The following is a 21,017-nucleotide window of genomic DNA, read 5'->3' on the forward strand; positions in this document are numbered from 1 at the left end:
AGAAACCGAGCGCAAAGCGCAGAATAAGCGCAATTAGCTGGCCGCATTGCATTCTGGGGGCTGCGGGCTGCAACCAATGCGGAGGCGAGCGGTCACATGGGGGGGCGGGGCTATAACCGACAGGCTCTGAGGCTCTGGGTTTCCCCATAAGAACGAGTTGGCGCTGGCGTCTCACAGATGTTTGGGGGGGTTGTACTTCCGGTGCGGTTGCTAGGTGACCAGGCGCCGCCGGAAGCGGGCATAGAGAGGCAACGGAGATGGGAGAGTTTGGCTCCCTGGGGGAGTACGTTCTGATCCGCCCCGTAGGGAAGGGGAGCTACGGGGAAGTGAGTCTGGTGCGGCACCGAACCCTCGGCAAGCAGGTACTGATGCAGTCTGTCTCCCCTCTACTCACACTCACCCCTCTACTCACTCCCCTCTACTCACACTCACCCCTCTACTCACTCTCACCCCTCTACTCACTCCCCTCTACTCACACTCACCCCTCTACTCACTCTCACCCCTCTACTCACTCTCACCCCTCTACTCACACTCACCCCTCTACTCACACTCACCCCTCTACTCACACTCACCCCTCTACTCACTCTCACCCCTCTACTCACTCCCCTCTACTCACACTCACCCTCTACTCACTCTCACCCTCTACTCACACTCACCCCTCTACTCACTCCCCTCTACTCACACTCACCCCTCTACTCACACTCACCCCTCTACTCACACTCACCCCTCTACTCACTCTCACCCCTCTACTCACTCTCACCCCTCTACTCACTCTCACCCCTCTACTCACACTCACCCCTCTACTCACACTCACCCCTCTACCTCACTCTCACCCCTCTACTCACTCCCCTCTACTCACACTCACCCCTCTACTCACTCTCACCCCTCTACTCACACTCTCCCCTCTACTCACACTCACCCCTCTACTCACACTCACCCCTCTACTCACACTCACCCCTCTACTCACTCTCACCCCTCTACTTCACTCTCACCCCTCTACTCACACTCACCCCTCTACTCACACTCACCCCTCTACTCACACTCACCCCTCTACTCACTCCCCTCTACTCACACTCACCCCTCTACTCACTCTCACCCCTCTACTCACACTCACCCCTCTACTCACTCCCCTCTACTCACACTCACCCCTCTACTCACACTCACCCCTCTACTCACACTCACCCTCTACTCACTCTCACCCCTCTACTCACTCTCACCCCTCTACTCACACTCACCCCTCTACTCACACTCACCCCTCTACTCACTCCCCTCTACTCACACTCACCCCTCTACTCACTCTCACCCCTCTACTCACACTCACCCTCTACTCACTCCCCTCTACTCACACTCACCCCTCTACTCACACTCACCCCTCTACTCACTCTCACCCCTCTACTCACACTCACCCCTCTACTTCACTCTCACCCCTCTACTTCACACTCACCCCTCTACTCACTCCCCTCTACTCACACTCACCCCTCTACTCACACTCACCCTCTACTCACTCTCACCCCTCTACTCACACTCACCCCTCTACTCACACTCACCCCTCTACTCACTCTCACCCTCTACTCACACTCACCCCTCTACTCACTCTCACCCCTCTACTCACACTCACCCTCTACTCACTCTCACCCCTCTACTCACACTCACCCCTCTACTCACTCTCACCCTCTACTCACACTCACCCCTCTACTCACTCTCACCCCTCTACTCACACTCACCCCTCTACTCACACTCACCCCTCTACTCACTCTCACCCCTCTACTCACACTCACCCCTCTACTCACACTCACCCCTCTACTCACACTCACCCCTCTACTCACTCTCACCCCTCTACTCAACTCACCCCTCTACTCACTCCCCTCTACTCACACTCACCCCTCTACTCACACTCACCCCTCTACTCACACTCACCCCTCTACTCACTCTCACCCCTCTACTCACCACTCACCCCTCTACTCACTCTCACCCCTCTACTCACACTCACCCCTTACTCCACTCCCCTCTACTCACACTCACCCCATCTACTCACACTCACCCCTCTACTCACTCTCACCCCTCTACTCACACTCACCCCTCTACTCACACTCACCCCTCTACTCACTCTCACCCCTCTACTCACTCTCACCCCTCTACTCACTCTCACCCCTCTACTCACTCTCACCCCTCTACTCACACTCACCCCTCTACTCACACTCACCCCTCTACTCACTCTCACCCCTCTACTCACTCTCACCCCTCTACTCACACTCACCCCTCTACTCACACTCACCCCTTACTCACACTCACCCCCTTCTACTCACACTCACCCCTGTACTCACACTCACCCTCTACTCACACTCACCCCTCTACTCACACTCACCCCTCTACTCACACTCACCCCTCTACTCACACTCACCCCTCTACTCACTCTCACCCCTCTACTCACCACTCACCCCTCTACTCACACTCACCCCTCTACTCACTCTCACCCCTCTACTCACACTCACCCCTCTACTCACTCTCACCCCTCTACTCACTCTCACCCCTCTACTCACTCTCACCCCTCTACTCACTCTCACCCCTCTACTCACTCTCACCCCTCTACTCACTCTCACCCCTCTACTCACTCTCACCCCTCTACTCACTCCCACCCCTCTACTCACTCTCACCCCTCTACTCACTCCCACCCCTCTACTCACTCTCACCCCTCTACTCACTCTCACCCCTCTACTCACTCTCACCCCTCTACTCACTCTCACCCCTCTACTCACTCTCACCCCTCTACTCACTCTCACCCCTCTACTCACTCTCACCCCTGTACTCACACTCACCCCTGTACTCACACTCACCCCTGTACTCACACTCACCCCTGTACTCACACTCACCCCTCTACTCACAGCTCACCCCTCTACTCACACTCACCCCTCTACTCACACTCACCCCTCTACTCACACTTCACCCCCTCTACTCACACTCACCCCTCTACTCACACTCACCCCTCTACTCACACTCACCCCTCTACTCACTCTCCCCCTGTACTCACTCTCCCCCTGTACTCACACTCCCCCCTGTACTCACACTCCCCCCTGTACTCACACTTACCCCTGTACTCACACTCACACTCTGCCCTGTACTTACACTCACACTGTCCACTGTAGTTGCCTTTCTATGAGGAATGGAGAGAACTAGTCCCGTGGTTACTAGCAGGAATGGAGAGAACTAGTCCCGTGGTTACTAGCAGGAATGGAGAGAACTAGTCCCGTGGTTACTAGCAGGAATGGAGAGAACTAGTCCCGTGGTTACTAGCAGGAATGGAGAGAACTAGTCCCGTGGTTACTAGCAGGAATGGAGAGAACTAGTCCCGTGGTTACTAGAAGGAATGGAGAGAACTAGTCCCGTGGTTACTATGGGCCGCTGCATGGGCCGCTGCATGGGCCGCTGCATGGGCCGCTGCATGGGCCGCTGCATGGGCCGCTCTATGGGCCGCTGCATGGCCGCTGCATGGGCCGCTGCATGGGCCGCTGCATGGGCCGCTGTATGCCCGCTGTATGGCCGCTGTATGGCCGCTGTATGGCCGCTGCATGGGCCGCTGCATGGGCCGCTGCATGGGCCGCTGCATGGGCCGCTGCATGGGCCGCTGTATGCCCGCTGTATGGCCGCTGTATGGCCGCTGCATGGGCCGCTGTATGCCCGCTGTATGGCCGCTGCATGGGCCGCTGCATGGGCCGCTGTAAGTAAGTGCTGCCGAGGGACTGAGGGAAAGGGAATTCCCGTGAGTAGAAATTCGCTATTTCGGCCATTACTGCTCGTGTACAAGGGGCACAAAGACAGAAGCAGGAAGAGGAGACGCTCGCTGGCAGTTACCCCGGGCCGGGGCGGTTTTCTCCTAACAGGAGCACCAGTCGGGGGTAAAAGGGAAGCGATAAAAGTCCCTAATATTTATCCCCCCCCCCCAGTGATTTTTACCTTTCCTTCTCCTTTACAGGCTGGTATGTGCCAGTGTGCTGCTGCTGGGGCCCCCTTGCAGGGCTACTATCTAACTACATGTGATGTTCCATTTCCAGTTTGTCATTAAGAAGTTGAACCTACAGAGCGCCTCTCGGCGGGAGCGCAAAGCGGCTGAACAGGAGGCGCGGCTGTTGTCCCACCTAAAGCACCCCAACATTGTGGCCTACAGGGAATCCTGGGAAGGAGAGGACGGCATGCTGTACATTGCTATGGGCTTCTGTGAGGGAGGGGATCTCTACCATAAGCTGAAGGAGCAGAAAGGAAAACTCCTCCTAGAGAGCCAAGTCATGGACTGGTTCATCCAGATCGCTATGGCCTTACAGGTACGGCAACCGCTCGTGTGATAGGGGGGCTTCTGCAGCCCAGTGAGTCCCGGGGGGCACACAGATCCCCCCCCATCTGCCTAAAATCCCCCCTAATGTACTTGTACAGAGTAATCATGTCCCCCCAGAGAAACAACCCCAACCCTGACAGTCTGACCTCATAGTTTAACCCTTCCATCCCCTTAACCAGTTTAGTTGCAGTCTCTGCACTCTCTCCAGCTCATTAATATCCTTCTTAAGGACTGGAGCCCAAAACTGCCCCCCATACTCACTGTTACTGCCCCCCCCCAATTACTCACTGTTACTGCCCCCCCCCCCCATACTCACTGTTATGCCCCCCCCCATACTCACTGTTACTGCCCCCCCCATTACTCACTGTTACTGCCCCCCCCCCATACTCACTGTTACTGCCCCCCCCCATACTCACTGTTACTTGCCCCCCCATACTCACTGTTACTGCCCCACCCATACTCACTGTTACTGCCCCCCCATACTCACTGTTACTGCCCCCCATACTCACTGTTACTGCCCCCCATACTCACTGTTACTGCCCCCCTACTCACTGTTACTGCCCCCCCCACACTCACTGTTACTGCCCCCCCCCCCACACTCACTGTTACTGCCCCCCCCCCACACTCACTGTTACTGCCCCCCCCACACTCACTGTTACTGCCCCCCCCACACTCACTGTTACTGCCCCCCCCACACTCACTGTTACTGCCCCCCCACACTCACTGTTACTGCCCCCCCCCACACTCACTGTTACTGCCCCCCCCACACTCACTGTTACTGCCCCCCCCACACTCACTGTTACTGCCCCCCCCCCCACACTCACTGTTACTGCCCCCCCCCCACACTCACTGTTACTGCCCCCCCCCACACTCACTGTTACTGCCCCCCCCACACTCACTGTTACTGCCCCCCCCCACACTCACTGTTACTGCCCCCCCACACTCACTGTTACTGCCCCCCCACACTCACTGTTACTGCCCCCCATACTCACTGTTACTGCCCCCCACACTCACTGTTACTGCCCCCCCACACTCACTGTTACTGCCCCCCCACACTCACTGTTACTGCCCCCCCACACTCACTGTTACTGCCCCCCCACACTCAGTCACTCCCCGCCCCCACACTCACTGTCACTGCCCCCCCCACACTCACTGTCACCTCCCCGCCCCCATACTCACTGTCACCTCCCCGCCCCCATACTCACTGTCACCGCTCCCCCCATACTCACGGTGAGGCCTTACCAGCGACCTATAAAGGGGCAAAATGATGTCTTCCTCCCTCCAGTTGATGCCCCTTTAGGGTGATTGGGGCAGTTTTGTGAGTTGCTGCTAATATCCAATTCTGGCCTATAATAGGGGCAGGATGTGTGTGAGTTTATACGGTTCTGTTCCTCTTGTCTCTCTGGTACCAGTATTTGCACGAGGAGCACATTATGCACCGTGATCTAAAGACCCAGAACGTGTTCCTGACCCGATCCAACATCATTAAGGTGGGAGACCTGGGAATTGCGCGGGTGCTGGAGAGTCAGTACGACATGGCGAGTACGCTGATCGGTACCCCCTATTATATGAGCCCCGAGCTTTTCTCCAACAAACCCTACAACTATAAGGTGAGGCATCAGTGTGAATAAGGCTTGTTTGCTAATAGCGATATTGGGGGGCTATCCTGTATAGTTCTGCAACCGCTATAGGCTGAGAGTTAGGTACAGTGTCTGCTACGGGCGAACTGAGGGGTACAGTGTGTCCAATTAGGGGGTGTCTATTAATCCGTATTCCCTACTGTATCAGCACAAGCTCTTCCCAGACTGTGTGCCCAATTAGGGGTATCTGGGGGTGCCCATTAATCTGTATTCCCTACTGTATCAGCACCAAGCTCTTCCCAGACTGTGTGCCCAATTAGGGGTATCTGGGGGTGCCCATTAATCTGTATTCCCTACTGTATCAGCACCAAGCTCTTCCCAGACTGTGTGCCCAATTAGGGGTATCTGGGGGTGCCCATTAATCCGTATTCCCTACTGTATCAGCACCAAGCTCTTCCCAGACTGTGTGCCCAATTAGGGGTATCTGGGGGTGCCCATTAATCTGTATTTCCTACTGTATCAGCACCAAGCTCTTCCCAGACTGTGTGCCCAATTAGGGGTATCTGGGGGTGCCCATTAATCTGTATTCCCTACTGTATCAGCACCAAGCTCTTCCCAGACTGTGTGCCCAATTAGGGGTATCTGGGGGTGCCCATTAATCCGTATTCCCTACTGTATCAGCACCAAGCTCTTCCCAGACTGTGTGCCCAATTAGGGGTATCTGGGGGTGCCCATTAATCCGTATTCCCTACTGTATCAGCACCAAGCTCTTCCCAGACTGTGTGCCCAATTAGGGGTATCTGGGGGTGCCCATTAATCCGTATTCCCTACTGTATCAGCACCAAGCTCTTCCCAGACTGTGTGCCCAATTAGGGGTATCTGGGGGTGCCCATTAATCTGTATTTCCTACTGTATCAGCACCAAGCTCTTCCCAGACTGTGTGCCCAATTAGGGGTATCTGGGGGTGCCCATTAATCTGTATTTCCTACTGTATCAGCTCTTCCCAGACTGTGTGCCCAATTAGGGGTATCTGGGGGTGCCCATTAATCTGTATTTCCTACTGTATCAGCACCAAGCTCTTCCCAGACTGTGTGCCCAATTAGGGGTATCTGGGGGTGTCTATTAATCCGTATTCCCTACTGTATCAGCACCAAGCTCTTCCCAGACTGTGTGCCCAATTAGGGGTATCTGGGGGTGCCCATTAATCCGTATTCCCTACTGTATCAGCACCAAGCTCTTCCCAGACTGTGTGCCCAATTAGGGGTATCTGGGGGTGCCCATTAATCTGTATTCCCTACTGTATCAGCACCAAGCTCTTCCCAGACTGTGTGCCCAATTAGGGGTATCTGGGGGTGCCCATTAATCTGTATTTCCTACTGTATCAGCACCAAGCTCTTCCCAGACTGTGTGCCCAATTAGGGGTATCTGGGGGTGCCCATTAATCTGTATTCCCTACTGTATCAGCACCAAGCTCTTCCCAGACTGTGTGCCCAATTAGGGGTATCTGGGGGTGCCCATTAATCTGTATTCCCTACTGTATCAGCACCAAGCTCTTCCCAGACTGTGTGCCCAATTAGGGGTATCTGGGGGTGCCCATTAATCCGTATTCCCTACTGTATCAGCACCAAGCTCTTCCCAGACTGTGTGCCCAATTAGGGGTATCTGGGGGTGCCCATTAATCCGTATTCCCTACTGTATCTGCTTTTCTCAAACAAACTGCGTTCCCATAGGGCATGACGGGGTTCCTCGTGGCAGTGGTTTGGGCACAGTAGAACCTGGGTATTCCCACCAATAACACTGATTGTGTTCCGTGTCCCCCTGCAGTCTGACATGTGGGCACAGTAGAACCTGGGTATTCCCACCAATAACACTGATTGTGTTCCGTGTCCCCCTGCAGTCTGACATGTGGGCACAGTAGAACCTGGGTATTCCCACCAATAACACTGATTGTGTTCCGTGTCCCCCTGCAGTCTGACATGTGGGAACAGTAGAACCTGGGTATTACTACCAATAACACTGATTGGGTTCCGTGTCCCCCTGCAGTCTGACATGTGGGCACAGTAGAACCCGGGTATTACTACCAATAACTGATTGTGTTCCGTGTCCCCCTGCAGTCTGACGTGTGGGCCCTCGGTTGCTGTGTGTATGAGATAGCAACGCTGCGCCACGCTTTCAATGCCAAGGATATGAACTCGTTAGTGTACCGGATCATAGAGGGCAAGGTAAGTGCTGGTTGTGCCCTAGAACTGATTTCCTCACAATCTTGGGCCTTTATACCCGTTAGAGCGCTGCAGCTTGGGTGGGGTGTTGATTTTATGTTCCCAGCCTGACCCAGAGCTCTAACACCTGTGTTTGCCATTAGGGGGGGAACGACCAGGCTAATGATCATTCCCTTCTGCCGACAGTTGCCCCCGATGCCAAAGGATTACAGTAAGGAGTTGGGGGACCTGATTGCAACGATGCTGAACCGCCAGCCAGAGAAGCGGCCGAGTGTGAAACAGATCCTACACAAACCCTTCATCAGGCACCACATCTCCTTGTTCCTACAGGCAACAAAGCTGTGAGTCTGCCCCCCCCCCCGGGCTTTGTATCATTCTGCAACACAACGGCTCTGGCTGGAGAGACCGTGACATGAACTTTTAATATGTTATATAATGTCCTGTTCCTAGCAACTTTGCAATTGGTCTTCATTATTTATTTGTTATAGTTTTTGAATTATTTGCTTTCCTCTTCTGCCTCTTTCCAGCTTTCAGATGGGGGTCACTGACCCCGGCAGCCAGGAACTATTGCTCTGTGATCTTACAATTTTATTATTATCGTTATATTTCTATTACTTATCTTTCTACTCAGTCCCTCTCCTATTCATATTCATGCCTCTCATTCGACCTACTGCCTGGTTGCTAAGGTAAACAAGACCCTAGCAACCACATAGCTGATAAAATTCCAAACTGGAGAGCTGCTGAACAAAAAGCTAAATAACTGAAAAAGCACAAAGTAAAAAAAGACCAATTGCAATGTCTACATCATTCTAAAAGTCAATTTGACTTTGGGGGGGCTCAGTTGATGTGGGTTTAGAGATAACAAAGTTCTGTTGTATTCCAGAAAGCACTGCAAACACAAAAGGAAAGTGTCGGCCAGCAGTCTGAGTGATATCCCAGCAAGCCCACAACATGAAGATCCCGCACTGCCCAAACCTGCCTGCGACCCGCCCAGAAAGGTTCCCCCGGTACCGTGTTTCTCTTCCAGCCCCCCTCTCTGTCTCCTTAGTAATGTGTAGCACCCATGATTGGGGTTCTTTGTGGGGAGTCTGTCGCTGAAACTCCCAACTGACTTATTTACTTATTCTGTGCAGTTTTGCCTTATGGCTGTGTGCGCACATAGCTAGGGTTGCTAGGGTCCAAATTGCCCTAACAACCAGGCAGTTTTATTTTACAGTTACAGACAAGAAGCAGTTCACCATGTTAGTTTGCCCGCTGCACGCTAGAGGCCGGGCATCATTGCAACGTGTAGTAAATACAGACTGTTTGTAACCGACAGAAAAAGTTGAGGAGTCCGGCCAAGAACGTGCCGGCAGGTTCCGCTCCATCTTCCTCAGACATCGGTGCCCCAGAACCTGCCAACAATGGTCTGAGCCACACCGGCGTGTCCCTAGCAACCCTTAGCAACGTGGATATCAGTATCGCTGCGGCTGAACACGATCGCTCTGCCCCGGATCATCCGATACCTGCGGGGAATCCTGCCAACGGTCACGTTACAGAGGAGCCAGAACGTCGCAGGGTCCAGCTCGGATCTCATACAGCCGAAGGCAAAGCGCATTTAAATTCTATTTCCAGGGTAGAAAAGAGCCACTCTGGAGCCCTGCACCCCAGCAACATGGAGGAACAAGGCGATACCATGAAGCTCCTACAGCCTGGCACCCAGCATGGGAAATCTCCCACCGATGTAAGTTCTTTATTCCTGGGGAAACACATCGGGGTTATTGTGTCCCACCCACAGCCCATCTCTGGCCTCTAAACTCCATTAGGGTTTGTACGGAGCCTCTCCACTCATGTTTCTCATATAGTTATTTAGCCAAAATGTAATATATATAATATAAAGGCTGGGTGAGTGTATGTAACATAATAGCCAGAACACTACCTCCTGCTTCCAGCTCTCTAACCCTCTTAGTCAGGGAATTGAGTGGGGGCCACATGGGACATAACTGTCAGTTTGTTTTCAATCCTTAGCGCACAGGTCAGATTCCAACGCAAACGGTTATGTCTCATGTGACCCCACCCATCCCCCCTGAAGTCACTGATTGGCTACTGACTGGTAACAGGTTAGGGTTAAGGGGGAAGACACACAGAGCTACTTAGTAGCAGCTACTTGTCACGGCTATAGAAACAGACAATGCTGATCATTTACTGATAATTGTCTCTATGTGAGTTTAGCAGGGGCAATTCTCAGTACCGTCTATGGCAGGGGCAATTCTCAGTACCGTCTATGGCAGGGGCAATTCTCAGTACCGTCTATGGCAGGGGCAATTCTCAGTACCGTCTATGGCAGGGGCAATTCTCAGTACCGTCTATGGCAGGGGCAATTCTCAGTACCGTCTATGGCAGGGGCAATTCTCAGTACCGTCTATGGCAGGGGCAATTCTCAGTACCGTCTATGGCAGGGGCAATTCTCAGTACCGTCTATGGCAGGGGCAATTCTCAGTACCGTCTATGGCAGGGGCAATTCTCAGTACCGTCTATGGCAGGGGCAATTCTCAGTACCGTCTATGGCAGGGGCAATTCTCAGTACCGTCTATGGCAGGGGCAATTCCCAGTACCGTCTATGGCAGGGGATTTTCTGGCGTTTAGTAGCCGTGACAAGTAGCTGCTACTGAGTAGCCCCGTGTGTCTTCCCCCTTAGAGAGCTGGAGAGGAGGAAGCAGAGTTCTGGCTATTATGTCGGGCATCCGCTCACTCCTTCTCCCCCATTATTTCCTCTCACTATTCAGTCCCCAGTACCATAGTCCCTATTCCTTTCTGTTTAGCAGTCTCTCTCCTGCGCGTCTCTCTCCTGCGCGTCTCTCTCCTGCGCGTCTCTCTCCTGCGCGTCTCTCTCCTGCGCGTCTCTCTCCTGCGCGTCTCTCTCCTGCGCGTCTCTCTCCTGCGCGTCTGTGTGTCTCTCTCCTGCGCGTCTGTGTGTCTCTCTCCTGCGCGTCTGTGTGTCTCTCTCCTGCGCGTCTGTGTGTCTCTCTCCTGCGCGTCTGTGTGTCTCTCTCCTGCGCGTCTGTGTGTCTCTCTCCTGCGCGTCTGTGTGTCTCTCTCCTGCGCGTCTGTGTGTCTCTCTCCTGTGTGTCCCCTGTGTGTCTCTCCCCAGACTGTCTCAGACAGACGTGACACAGACTTGTGTTTCTCTCTCACCAGGAAGAATTGGAATCTACAGATAAACTCCTGGAGCCGTTTGTCCCAGTTATGGAACAGGTAGGTCTCGTAGCCATTAAGGTTCACTGGCAACATGGAGTGTGGGGGTATGTGTGTGCGTGGGGGTATGTGTGTGCGTGGGGGTATGTGTGTGCGTGGGGGTATGTGTGTGCGTGGGGGTATGTGTGTGCGTGGGGGTATGTGTGTGCGTGGGGGTATGTGTGTGCGTGGGGGTATGTGTGTGCGTGGGGGTATGTGTGTGCGTGGGGGTATGTGTGTGCGTGGGGGTATGTGTGTGCGTGGGGTATGTGTGTGCGTGGGGGTATGTGTGTGCGTGGGGGTATGTGTGTGCGTGGGGTATGTGTGTGCGTGGGGGTATGTGTGTGCGTGGGGGTATGTGTGTGCGTGGGGGTATGTGGGGTAGGGAGGCTGTTGGCAGCAGGCAGGGCTTTTGTGAATAAGAGAAACACAAAATGAATGGGTGGAACAGAGGCTACAGGGGGGGGGGGGGCAAGCTGTATTGGGGTTACACTAGTGCAGTCATATTCATACAGAGTTGGGGGCCCAGTTGGAGCATGGAATAAATACAATATTTGCCCTTTTTCTGTGCCACCTGATTTATTTTGTTCTATACATTTCATACAAATGGCTCTCCCTGACCTGACTGATTCCTGTGTAGGCTGCAGCATCGCACGCAGAGAAAGCCGCGCTATTGGTTATCCCTGCGCCCCAGCCCCATAGCTCCGTGTGTGAGCCCTCCCTCTCCCGGCAGCGGCGGCACCGGGGCCGAGACCAGAAGGCAGAAGATGCACCCAAGGTGAGAGGGGGGAGGGGCAAAATACCAAACTGAATTTGCATATGTAAATTAGGTTCCAGAAAGGTCAAAAAAAATTTCAACTTCTGTGTTTATGTGACAAAAAGTCATGTGATTTTAAGAACTGGGATTTGGTTCGGCCGGGGGCGTCCCAAGTACATTATTTTAACCAGTTTGAACAGGTCTGTCATTAATGTTTCATTAAAGGTGAACTTCCCCTTTAAGAGTCTGGGGAAAAAGCTATAAGGAAATGTCTTCCCCTTTAACAAGAGAGGGTTCTTTTTCCTATGTCGCAGCATATGAAGCTGCCCCCCCATACAGGGGTGAGTGTGAGCAAACGGGGTACGGGGCACTGCATTCCCCTGACTCACAAGAACATTTTGGCTTTGCAGCAGGACGGGGCATGTCCCAGACCCCTCCCATCTCCCCCGGGCACGTCCCGCCCAGCCGCACCCCACACCCGCAGTACCCCAGAGATCCGCCGGCCTGCAGATGGGATGCACCAATCAGAGGGCAGAGTGAATTCAGCTTCACAGGTATCTGTAGGTGCAGAGATGTGGGCCTGGGGGGGGGGGGACATGAGCAGCCGTGTGTGACCCCCACATTCCCATTAGCCATATGGGCCCCCCCACGTTACTCCTGGTTATGTTTCCGTGGCCCCTCTGGCTTCCCATTAAACGTATTGGCCGGTCTCGCCATCCGATTCCACTGATCAGAAATTGTGCCCATGACTGGAAAGTTCCCTTGTGTGTAGCCAACGTTGGCTTTCAGTAGCCTAAACTTGTGCCCCCCCCCCCCACAGGCACGTTCCACCCAGGTTCCCCCAACGTATTCCCCTGTCCCTCGGGTTCCCCCAACGTATTCCCTTGTCCCTCGGGTTCCCCCAATGTATTCCCTTGTCCCTCGGGTTCCCCCAACGTATTCCCCTGTCCCTCGGGTTCCCCCAACGTATTCCCCTGTCCCTCGGGTTCCCCCAACGTATTCCCTTGTCCCTCGGGTTCCCCCAACGTATTCCCTTGTCCCTCTGGTTCCCCCAACATTTCCCTCTGGTTCCTCCAACATTTCCCCCTGTCCCACCCAGGTTCCCTTAACATTTCCCCCTGTCCCTCGGGTTCCCCCAACGTATTCCCCTGTCCCTCGGGTTCCCCCAACATTTCCCCCTGTCCCACCCAGGTTCCCTTAACATTTCCCCCTGTCCCACCCAGGTTCCCCCTGTCCCACCCAGGTTCCCTTAACATCTTCCCCTGTCCCTCGGGTTCCCCCAACGTATTCCCCTGTCCCTCGGGTTCCCCCAACATTTCCCTTTGGTTCCCCCAACATTTCCCCCTGTCCCTGTGGTTCCCCCAACATTTCCCCCTGTCCCACCCAGGTTCCCTTAACATTTCCCCCTGTCCCTCGGGTTCTCCCAACATCTTCCCCTGTCCCTTGGGTTCCCCCAACATATTCCCCTGTCTCTCGGGTTGGGATCTGCATTCAGATTATTTCCCATAACCCCCCATTCCCGCACTGACAGATGGACAGCCCTGTGCTAGAGAAGCGACCATGTTGTGCAACGTGCTCCAGTCCTGTTTGTGTCGGCCCTGGGCCAGGCCATAGGGACTTACCGTATATACTCGAGTATAAGCCGACCCGAATATAAGCCGAGGTACCTAATTTTACCTAAGAAAACTGGAAAAACCTATTGACTCGAGTATAAGCCTAGGGTGTCACCAGTAGGGCTGGTGCGAGCGAGCCAGAACACGAAGCACAAGAAGTACAGCAGGATAATCTCATAAGAAATGAGTTTATTTGGGAAAACATAAAACATTCCTTTACCAGTCTTTATGAGTCGTGATAATTTAATTTCCACTTAAAGAGGGCATGAATAAACATGATGGTGACTGTATATTTATTTCAGCTTTGTCATTTTATCTAATTTTCTTTTCTATTTTTGTATATTTTTCGGTTTGTGTGAAAAGTTTTGAGGAAATGTTCAACCATAGCTGTGAAAAATAATAGCCCATCTGTCATTTGTACGTGGAAGATATACCTGAAGCACTGCTTTGCTTTAGAAAAATATAGGCCTTATCAGAAAGAACACTTACTCTCCACTGTTAATTAGAAGTCAATACAGTAATGTTATGTGTATAGTTCCAGCCCATCCCTCTAATACCATCTTGCCTTACTCTAAAGCCCCACACTGCACGGACAAAAACTCCTGCAAAAGTCGCAGTATTACTTACCGGCACCTGCGACTTAAAGTTCCCTCAGTCCCGCTCTCTGCCTATGCCAGCTTCCCAGAACCGCCATCCTGCTGTGAGCTCTTCTACTGTGCTGGGCGCCGCAGTCGCGCCAGTGATGTCATGTGCCCCGTTCAGTTACGCGCCCTCTTCAGTTATGCGCCCCCTTCAGTTACTCATGGTCTTATCTTACACCTTGTAAGATAAGACCATGAGTAACTGAAGAGGGCGCGTAACTGAACGGGGCACATGATGTCACTGGCGCGACTGCGGCGCCCAGCAGAGCAGAAGCGCACCCAGCACAGTAGAAGAGCTCACAGCACAGCAGAAGAGCTCACAGCAGGATGGCGGTTCTGGGAAGCTGGCATAGGCAGAGAGCGGGACTGAGGGAACTTTAAGTCGCAGGTGCCAGTAAGTAATACTGCGACTTTTGCAGGAGTTTTTGTCCGTGCAGTGTGGGGGCTTTAGAGTTGGTTGAGGGTAGGCTGTCATATTGGTGGGGGCAGCGGGAATCACCAGCAGGGGGTCAAGAGGGTCCTTGACTCGAGTATAAGCCGAGGGTTAATTTTTCAGCTCATTTTGCGTGCTGAAAAACACTGCTTATACTCGAGTATATACGGTACTGGTGCCACTGGGCACACAAGGGAAATGTTCAGCAGTTACTAATGTGATGCCAACGTCCATATTAATTCCCACAGGAGCAGCGGCCTCTGTCTGCCAGGGAGCGAAGGCGACTCAAGCAATCACAGGAAGACCTGTTTTCCTCAGGTAATGCCACCTTTGCCCTCCCTTCCTTTGTATGTAAGGTCTTTTAGGGGAATCGGCAGATGGAAGAGTGGCGCTGTTGTGCCAGCGCGGGGGGAAGAGTGGCGCTGTTGTGCCAGCGCGGGGGGAAGAGTGGCGCTGCTGTGCCAGCGCGGGGGGAAGAGTGGCGCTGCTGTGCCAGCGCGGGGGGAAGAGTGGCGCTGCTGTGCCAGCGCGGGGGGAAGAGTGGCGCTGTTGTGCCACCGCGAGGGGAAGAGTGGCGCTGCTGTGCCAGCCCGCGGGGGGAAGAGTGGCGCTGCATGTGCCAGCGCGGGGGGGAAGAGTGGGCGCTGCTGTGCCAGCGCGGGGGGAAGAGTGGCGCTGCTGTGCCAGCGCGGGGGGAAGAGTGGCGCTGCTGTGCCAGCGCGGGGGGAAGAGTGGCGCTGCTGTGCCAGCGTGGGGGGAAGAGTGGCGCTGCTGTGCCAGCGCGGGGGGAAGAGTGGCGCTGTTGTGCCAGCGCGGGGGGAAGAGTGGCGCTGTTGTGCCAGCGCGGGGGGGAGAGTGGCGCTGCTGTGCCAGCGCGGGGGGGAGAGTGGCGCTGCTGTGCCAGCGCGGGGGGGAGAGTGGCGCTGCTGTGGTACCCCCAGTATCTCTACCCGCTATTGGGTAGTTGAAGCAGAAATGCTATGAGTTTGGGGGGCTGACCTGTATGGGACTCTCTCTTTATTATATTCCCCCAGAAATCAGGCGCAGCTCCTGTCACAGTGTTGGAACAGATGCCCATTGTGGCGCTCAGGCCCCTGCGGCCCCCCCAGCCTCCCTCCCTGATGGGGTAAGGATACTTATTCATTCCTACCCTCCTGTGCCAGTCTGTGTACCCTTCTCCCTGAGCCATTTCTACCCACCCTCCTGCCCCTGTGCCAGTCTGTGTACCCTTCGCCCTGAGCCATTTCTACCCACCCTCCTGCCCCTGTGCCAGTCTGTGTACCCTTCTCCCTGAGCCATTTCTACCCACCCTCCTGCCCCTGTGCCAGTCTATGTACCCTTCTCCCTGAGCCATTCCTGCCTACCCTCCTGCCCCTGTGCCAGTCTATGTACCCTTCTCCCGGAGCCATTCCTGCCTACCCTCCTGCCCCTGTGCCAGTCTATGTACCCTTCTCCCTGAGCCATTCCTGCCTACCCTCCTGCCCCTGTGCCAGTCTATGTACCCTTCTCCCTGAGCCATTCCTGCCTACCCACCTTACCCACTGTGCCAATCCTACCTACCCACCACCCTACCCACTGTGCCAATCCTTGTGCCAGTGTTTCAGTAAGAGAAGAGAGGCTGCAGTTGGGCTCTCCCCCTATGTCTGTCTGTCTGTGCCAGTGTAATGTCTGTCTCTGTAACCATAGAAACAGAAGAGCCCTATGTGCCAGCGTTTGTCTGAAGATGAGTTGAGTTCCTCTGCCAGTTCTACGGAGCGCTCGGAGGGGGAATATAAGGAAGGGTGAGTGCTCGCTGGGGCACTGGGCAATGTATTAGCCGGGCAGGGGCCCCGTGTAGCCGAGGGAGCGGGTATCAGGCTGGTGCGGTGGTGCAGGGGGTACGTAGGCGCCATACAGGTATGAATGGGTGGTACTTGTACACAGGGGCTACAGTGTGTCATACAGGTGGGTCAGACAGGTGAGACAACGACAGACAGTATGAAACTGCTTGTGCCTGGGTGGTGCCGATACAGGTGGTGCCGATACAGGTGGTGCCGATACAGGTGGTGCCGATACAGGTGGTGCCGATACAGGTGGTGCCGATACAGGTGGTGCCGATACAGGTTTGGTTACAGTGGTACCTGTGTCTCGGGTCAGGCCAGTGGGATATAGATGTTACTTTTGTTAAGTTGTACCAACCTGGAGGGATACTCTTGCTACTCATGGCTAGGGGTGGCATACAGGGGTTATACGGGTGGTACTTGTGCCTCTGGGTGCCAGGCGGGGTTGATGCTAATGGTACTTACGGGGTGCCAGGCGGGGGTGATGCTAGTGGTACTTGCGGGGTGCCAGGCGGGGGTGATGCTAGTGGTACTTGCGGGGTGCCAGGCGGGGGTGATGCTAGTGGTACTTGCGGGGTGCCAGGTGAGGGGTGATGCTAGTGGTACTTGCGGGGTGCCAGGCGGGGGTGATGCTAGTGGTACTTGCGGGGTGCCAGGCGGGGGTGATGCTAGTGGTACTTGCGGGGTGCCAGGCGGGGTGATGCTAGTGGTACTGCAGGGTACCAGCGGGGTGATGCTAGTGGTACTTGCGGGGTGCCAGTGGGTGCCAGGCAGGGGTGATGCTAGTGGTACTTGCGGGGTGCAGGCGGGGGGTGATGCTAGTGGTACTTGCGGGGTGCCAGGCGGGGGTGATGCTAGTGGTACTTGCGGGGTGCCAGGCGGGGGTGATGCTAGTGGTACTTGCAGGGTGCCAGGCGGGGGTGATGCTAGTGGTACTTGCGGGGTGCCAGGCGGGGGTGATGCTAGTGGTACTTGCGGGGTGCCAGGGGGGTGATGCTAGTGGTACTTGCGGGGGTGCCAGGCGAGGGTGTTGCTAGTGTACTTGCGGGGGGTGCCAGTGGGTGCCAGGCGGGGTGATGCTAGTGGTACTTGCGGGGTGCCAGGCGGGGGGTGATGCTAGTGGTACTTGCGGGGTGCCAGGCGGGGTGATGCTAGTGGTACTTGCGGGGTGCCAGGCGGGGGTGATGCTAGTGGTACTTGCGGGGTGCCAGGCGGGGGTGATGCTAGTGGTACTTGCGGGGTGCCAGGCGGGGGTGATGCTAGTGGTACTTTCGGGGTGCCAGTGGGTGCCAGGCGGGGGTGTTGCTAGTGGTACTTGCGGGGTGCCAGGCGGGGGTGTTGCTAGTGGTACATTCGGGGTGCCAGTGGGTGCCTGACTCTTTACGTTACCCCCACACAAGGAAATCGGACTCGAGTGAGATGCAGGACCTGGTTGAGCTGATGACCGAGACGCTGCACATGGAGAGGTCGGAGAGGGCAGAACCAAAGGGCAGAGAGTTCCGGCCCCAGAGGAAATACAGAGACACCCTCATTTTACATGGAAAAGCCCCCGCGGAGCCTGATGAGTTGCACTTCCATGATTTCCCCTCAGGTACAGTTGTATGGGTTGGGGTATGGGGTATGGGCCCTCCTCTCCCTTCTCTTACTCGCCTACTACCCCTATGGGGGAGGTAACCACTTGCCCCCACTCAATTATTGGTGCCCCAGAGTATAGCAATAGCCCCTTTGCCTTGTTATGGTGGTGGGGGGGGGGGTAATAGTACCTCTTGTCTCTCCTACCTTTCCCCTATGTGACTTTATTTGCCCCAGATACCCTGACGGTGCCGGAGAAGTTTCGGCGCATGGTGGAGGCTCTGAGGGCTGATGTGGTGCAGGGAGTGGGAGTGAAGCTGCTGGAGAGAGTGTATGATATCATGGAGTGCGAGGATGAGACCGCCAGGGAGGTAACGGTGGGATTCACTCTGCCCCCTACAGGCCCCCATAGTCTCTTCCACTCGTTCTGCCCCCTACAGGCCCCCATAGTCTCTTCCCCTCACTCTGCCCCCTACAGACCCCCATAGTCTCTTCCACTCGATCTGCCCCCTACAGACCCCCATAGTCTCTTTCCCTCACTCTGCCCCCTACAGACCCCCATAGTCTCTTCCACTCGATCTGCCCCCTACAGACCCCCATAGTCTCTTCCCCTCACTCTGCCCCCTACAGACCCCCATAGTCTCTTCCACTCACTCTATAAATACTCACTCTGCCCCCTACAGACCCCCATAGTCTCTTCCACTTCCCCTCACTCTGCCCCCTACAGGCCCCCATAGTTTCTTCCTCTTCCCCTCACTCTGCCCCCTACAGACCCCCATAGTCTCTTCCACTCGATCTGCCCCCTACAGACCCCCATAGTCTCTTCCCCTCACTCTGCCCCCTACAGACCCCCATAGTCTCTTCCACTCACTCTATAAATACTCACTCTGCCCCCTACAGACCCCCATAGTCTCTTCCACTTCCCCTCACTCTGCCCCCTACAGACCCCCATAGTCTCTTCCCCTCACTCTATAAATACTCTCTGCCCCCTACAGACCCCCATAGTCTCTTCCACTTCCACTCACTCTGCCCCCTACAGATCCCCATAGTCTCTTCCACTTCCACTCACTCTGCCCCCTACAGACCCCCATAGTCTCTTCCCCTCACTCTATAAATACTCTCTGCCCCCTACAGACCCCCATAGTCTCTTCCACTTCCACTCACTCTGCCCCCTACAGATCCCCATAGTCTCTTCCACTTCCACTCACTCTGCCCCCTACAGGCCCCCATAGTTTCTTCCTCTTCCCCTCACTCTGCCCCCTACAGACCCCCATAGTCTCTTCCACTTCCCCTCACTCTGCCCCCTACAGACCCCCATAGTCTCTTCCACTTCCCCTCACTCTGCCCCCTACAGGCCCCCATAGTCTCTTCCACTTCCCCTCACTCTGCCCCCTACAGGCCCCCATAGTCTCTTCCACTTCCCCTCACTCTGCCCCCTACAACACTCTAGTGTAGTCTCTCCCACTCACACTACACACACTCACTCACACTCACTGTGCCCCCTTGTGTTTCTCTGTGTAGCTGCAGCTACAGAATCAGCTGGGAGACAAGTACGCCCCCTACAGCCTGAAGATTCAGCAGCTCAAGTTCTTTGAAGACCATTCCAAGTTTTAGCTGGGGGGGGGGGTCCCTTTGTACAGAACTGAAGCAGCACAAGTGTTGGTTTATTCCGTAGAGTTTGTATATTTTTATAATGTTCTTCCTTTTTTATCCGTATTCTGCCTCCTGTAAATATTATCATTGTGTCTCAGATAAAAACATTGTTTGCACCGTATCCATTTCTCTCCGAGCCCCAAATACACATACAGTTGCCCCCGGGGGCAAACACACGCGTGAGTAGTGTATGAGTAGCCGCGACGCGCAGGTTACTGCTCAGTTACATTTTATTTCAGGAACTTTAAAGCGCAGAAAGAAAGAAACAAATAGTATTTGGGCCCCCCCCCCCCCACTGGCACAGCCTATCACACTACAGCTTATTTATTTACCTGGGCAGTAACCCATGGCAACCAACCAAATGTTTGCTTTTATTCTTCATCCTGTAGCTGGCTGATAAAAGCCGCTCACTGATTGGCTGTTTCACATGGGGCTTTTGGTGTAAGTTGTCTTGCAGGAGCCAGGTCCCCCCTTATTGGCTGTAGGTGTCACACTGGCATTGGGCAGAACTTGCTGATATTTAGTGGATTTGTCCCTCCATGCAGTATTCTCTGTGCCACAAGGTATCACGGACCCCCCCCCCCACGTGTATCAGGGCCAAGGGCTTTTTCCATCCAATCCGGCTCCTTGTTTCTCCAAACAGTTTCTTATTCACTGGAAGGGATATGGCCCTGAGGACAGATCTTGGGTTTCTGCCGCTGATGTTAGGGCTGACCGCCTTATCAGACAATTCTATGCTAAATTTCCTGGGAAACCAAGGGGTCTAGAGGGGGGGGGGGTGGTAATGTGAGGATACCTGGGCAGCGGGGACGCCCGCCTTATTGTGCGCACTGATGCGCGTATCCTGGAGCAATGGAACGCGGAAGTCAATGCGCTTCCTTTTAAACCCGGCGAGCCGCATGATGTCATTGCGCAAGGCGCAAATCTTAAATATTGAAAGGCGCTTGTGTTTGTTTTCAGCGCCCAACTTGGGTTTCGCCTCCTGGCTCCCGTTTTCTGTTATTTTGTCTCTGATTCGTGTTTTGCCCCCTGCCTGACTCTGACCTTGCTGACTGCCGCTATTGATACGCACCCCCGTGCGTATCAATAGAGTGACGCGCTCTAACAGAGAGACATCACCCCCGTGCGTATCAATAGAGTGACGCGCTCTAACAGAGAGACATCACCCCCGTGCGTATCAATAGAGTGA

General features: G+C 54.6%; 1 protein-coding gene across 3 annotated transcripts; it reads left to right on the top strand.

The window, feature by feature from the left end:
* The first annotated feature begins 156 nt into the window (after positions 1-156).
* nek4 (NIMA-related kinase 4) lies at positions 157-19,949 on the top strand. Of its 3 annotated transcripts, NM_001079300.1 has the most exon segments (16): positions 230-362; positions 4,050-4,316; positions 5,740-5,937; positions 8,022-8,129; positions 8,313-8,467; positions 9,010-9,133; positions 9,445-9,849; positions 11,304-11,360; positions 11,980-12,117; positions 12,507-12,650; positions 15,032-15,101; positions 15,818-15,909; positions 16,470-16,564; positions 18,004-18,194; positions 18,413-18,546; positions 19,697-19,949. In NM_001079300.1, coding segments are annotated over 16 exon segments (2,376 nt in total). In that variant the 5' UTR covers positions 230-257; the 3' UTR covers positions 19,790-19,949.
* Positions 19,950-21,017: the final 1,068 nt, after the last annotated feature.

The sequence above is a fragment of the Xenopus tropicalis genome, chromosome 4, assembly GCF_000004195.4.
Source record: "Xenopus tropicalis strain Nigerian chromosome 4, UCB_Xtro_10.0, whole genome shotgun sequence".
Lineage (NCBI taxonomy): Eukaryota > Metazoa > Chordata > Amphibia > Anura > Pipidae > Xenopus > Xenopus tropicalis.